The sequence below is a fragment of the Penaeus japonicus genome, unplaced genomic scaffold, assembly GCF_977035675.1.
Source record: "Penaeus japonicus unplaced genomic scaffold, GWHDUDI00000001_assembly GWHDUDI00000033, whole genome shotgun sequence".
Taxonomy (NCBI): Eukaryota; Metazoa; Arthropoda; class Malacostraca; order Decapoda; family Penaeidae; genus Penaeus; species Penaeus japonicus.
Window position 1 is genome coordinate 8486365 of NW_028234435.1, and position 2500 is coordinate 8488864.

At 34.3% G+C, this 2500-nt stretch overlaps 1 protein-coding gene across 1 annotated transcript in view; it reads right to left on the reverse strand.

The window, feature by feature from the left end:
- Positions 1-1921, reverse strand: part of LOC122251855 (uncharacterized) — a 5704-nt gene extending 3783 nt beyond the window's left edge. The window contains exons 1-3 of the mRNA XM_043014061.2: positions 1707-1921; positions 722-942; positions 1-105 (exon numbers count right to left, since the gene is read on the reverse strand). The exon at positions 1-105 is cut by the window's left edge and continues 50 nt beyond it. Of these exons, the coding sequence (XP_042869995.2) occupies positions 1-105; positions 722-942; positions 1707-1792 (412 nt within the window). The 5' untranslated portion in view covers positions 1793-1921. The remainder of the gene's footprint in view (positions 106-721; positions 943-1706) is intronic.
- Between the last annotated feature and the right edge of the window lie 579 nt (positions 1922-2500).

Sequence of the window (2500 nt, forward strand, 5' to 3'; positions counted from 1 at the left end):
GCACGCGTTCCATCACGGCATCCTCCTCCTGTTGCAGCTCGCACAGGTTGCGGTACTGCTCCTGGAACGTCGTGTCCAGATCCTCGTGCACTTGCTTCACCAGGGCTGCGGAGTGGAGGCAGAGACAATAACACAGGTAGAAAGTAGAGGTGGTGTGCTGTTTGATTTAAAATGGCCAGAGATTACGAAATTATCATATTTTACCATCAATTTACCAGCAAAGCAACATAAAAACGGTAATGATATATATGTCATAGCGAATAATATATTGACAATAGAGAATACTGAAAAACAGTAAAAATGACTACAGTAATATCAATTATTATCATGATAATGAAAAGGAGGTTGTTGAAGAAGACAACGATAATGTTTATCAATATCAATGATGATATGATACTAACAATATTTATGATAATATTAAAATAATAAAAAAGGACAATAATGAAAACATTAATACTAACCTAACAGCAATAACGATAATAACAACGGTAATAGTAATAATGATGATGATAATAACAATGTCAATGAAACCACTCGTCATTAAACAATAATAATAACAATATTGATAATAATAACAATCATAATCATAATAAAAAAAAACAAATATTTACAATAAAAATATAATTTCACGAATAATAACAAAACAATAATGATGATAACTGTAATAAAAATACAAGCAACAGTAAAACTCCCAGAACTACTAAACAACATTAACCCTTACAGCCATATCTCTCGGGGAAGCTGACGCGGGGACGCCCTCCTGAGCCACCAGGGAAGCGTGGGGGGTCGGCAGCAGCGTCAGCAGCAACACTGGTGTCAGCTTCCGAATCCGCCTGGACGTCGGAAGCACCGCCGGCCTCAGCAGTGTGCTTCTGGGATCGCTGAGAGAGTCCTGGCAGCGCTGGGTCTTGTTCTTCCCGTTCGAACTCCGGGATCTGGTGCCTGGGGGATAGATCGTGACTGTGATCATCGTCGTCTCTTCTATGATGATGATGGTGATGATGATACTACTGCTATTTCTACTACAAATAATAATAATAATAATAATAATAATAATAATAATACTGAAAATAATAATAATAATAATAATAATAACAATATTAATAATGATAATAGTAGTGATAGCAATAATAATAGCAATAATGATAATGATAATAATAATGATAACAATGATGATGATGATGTTGATGATGATCACTAATAGCAATCTAAACAAAAATAGTAACAATAATAGTAATGATGAAAACAAAAACTTTAAAATAAAAGCAGTAGCAATAATATATCAATAACTTCATTTCATCAAATTACACGTGGCTCGTTAGGACGCGGACGTAACTATGCAAAAAGTGCAAAAAAAAATCTTCCATGGGAAATGACAAAGAAAATTAAATAAGATGACCTATTGCATACAAGTAGTGCTTTAATGAGATTGTATATTTTTTCACAAAGACTTTTTTCCTGATTAGTTTAGTCAGAACGAACCGTCGAGCCGAAATCAGATTGGAAAAGGAACTGTATACACGTGCAACGGATCATAGGCCTATTTCTGATTTTAATATTTTTAAATTAATCTAGTTTTAACGAAGTTTAAGAAAAATATACATAACTTAACATTCCTTTCTAACTACATCATAAAAATGAGTGAGGAAATTACAGAATATTAAATGATTACCCTGTTCGCGGCCGAGAACCAACTTTTTACTTACCCTTGTTGAATACGCATTCGTTTTTGAGCTATTCCCATTTGTGGAGGACTAAATACATCCCCATCTGTTTGCTGTTTAGCCTCCATTGCCTCTGGTCTTCACTCGGACAATTAACTATCCAATTAACACTTCAGGAGGCACTAAATTAAGAACAAACTGCAGTGTTGATATACGCTTCCCTTCGATATCCGTTCCCGCCAAAATGTCACCGTCTGGAAGCAAACGCGGCAAAACAAATCCACAGGAAGGATAAAAAAAAAAAACTGAATATGTATCAATAAACTATATGATTTCCCCCGTACTTCGTCCTATTTGTTGTAAGGAAACCTAGTTAAAGCAAAAAAAAAAAAAAAAAAAAAATTAATGTGACTTAAATTCAAGCTAAAACAAACTGTGATCAAAATGAAAACATGGCTTCTCTTTCGGTCTCCCCCAGTTACTTATTATTATCACCTTAAATATTATATTTCTTACTGTATATTTTACTCAAGCTATAACTGGTATTATGTTTTTTAAGATAATTGATGACTCCAGAAGAAAATGAATCAGGATTAAATTTAGGTAAGACAAATGTAAACTTCTATATATACACAAATCTATCTACTTATTTCACATACATCTATATACTTATCGATCTATCTAACTATATATCTATCTGTTTATCTCTCTTTCTATCTATCTATATACATGTGCGTGCGTGTGCGTGCCTGAGTGTCAAACTGTCATCAACCACCACCAACCTGTCAATCTGTCATCAATCACCACCAACCTGTCAATATGCGTTCAACAACCAC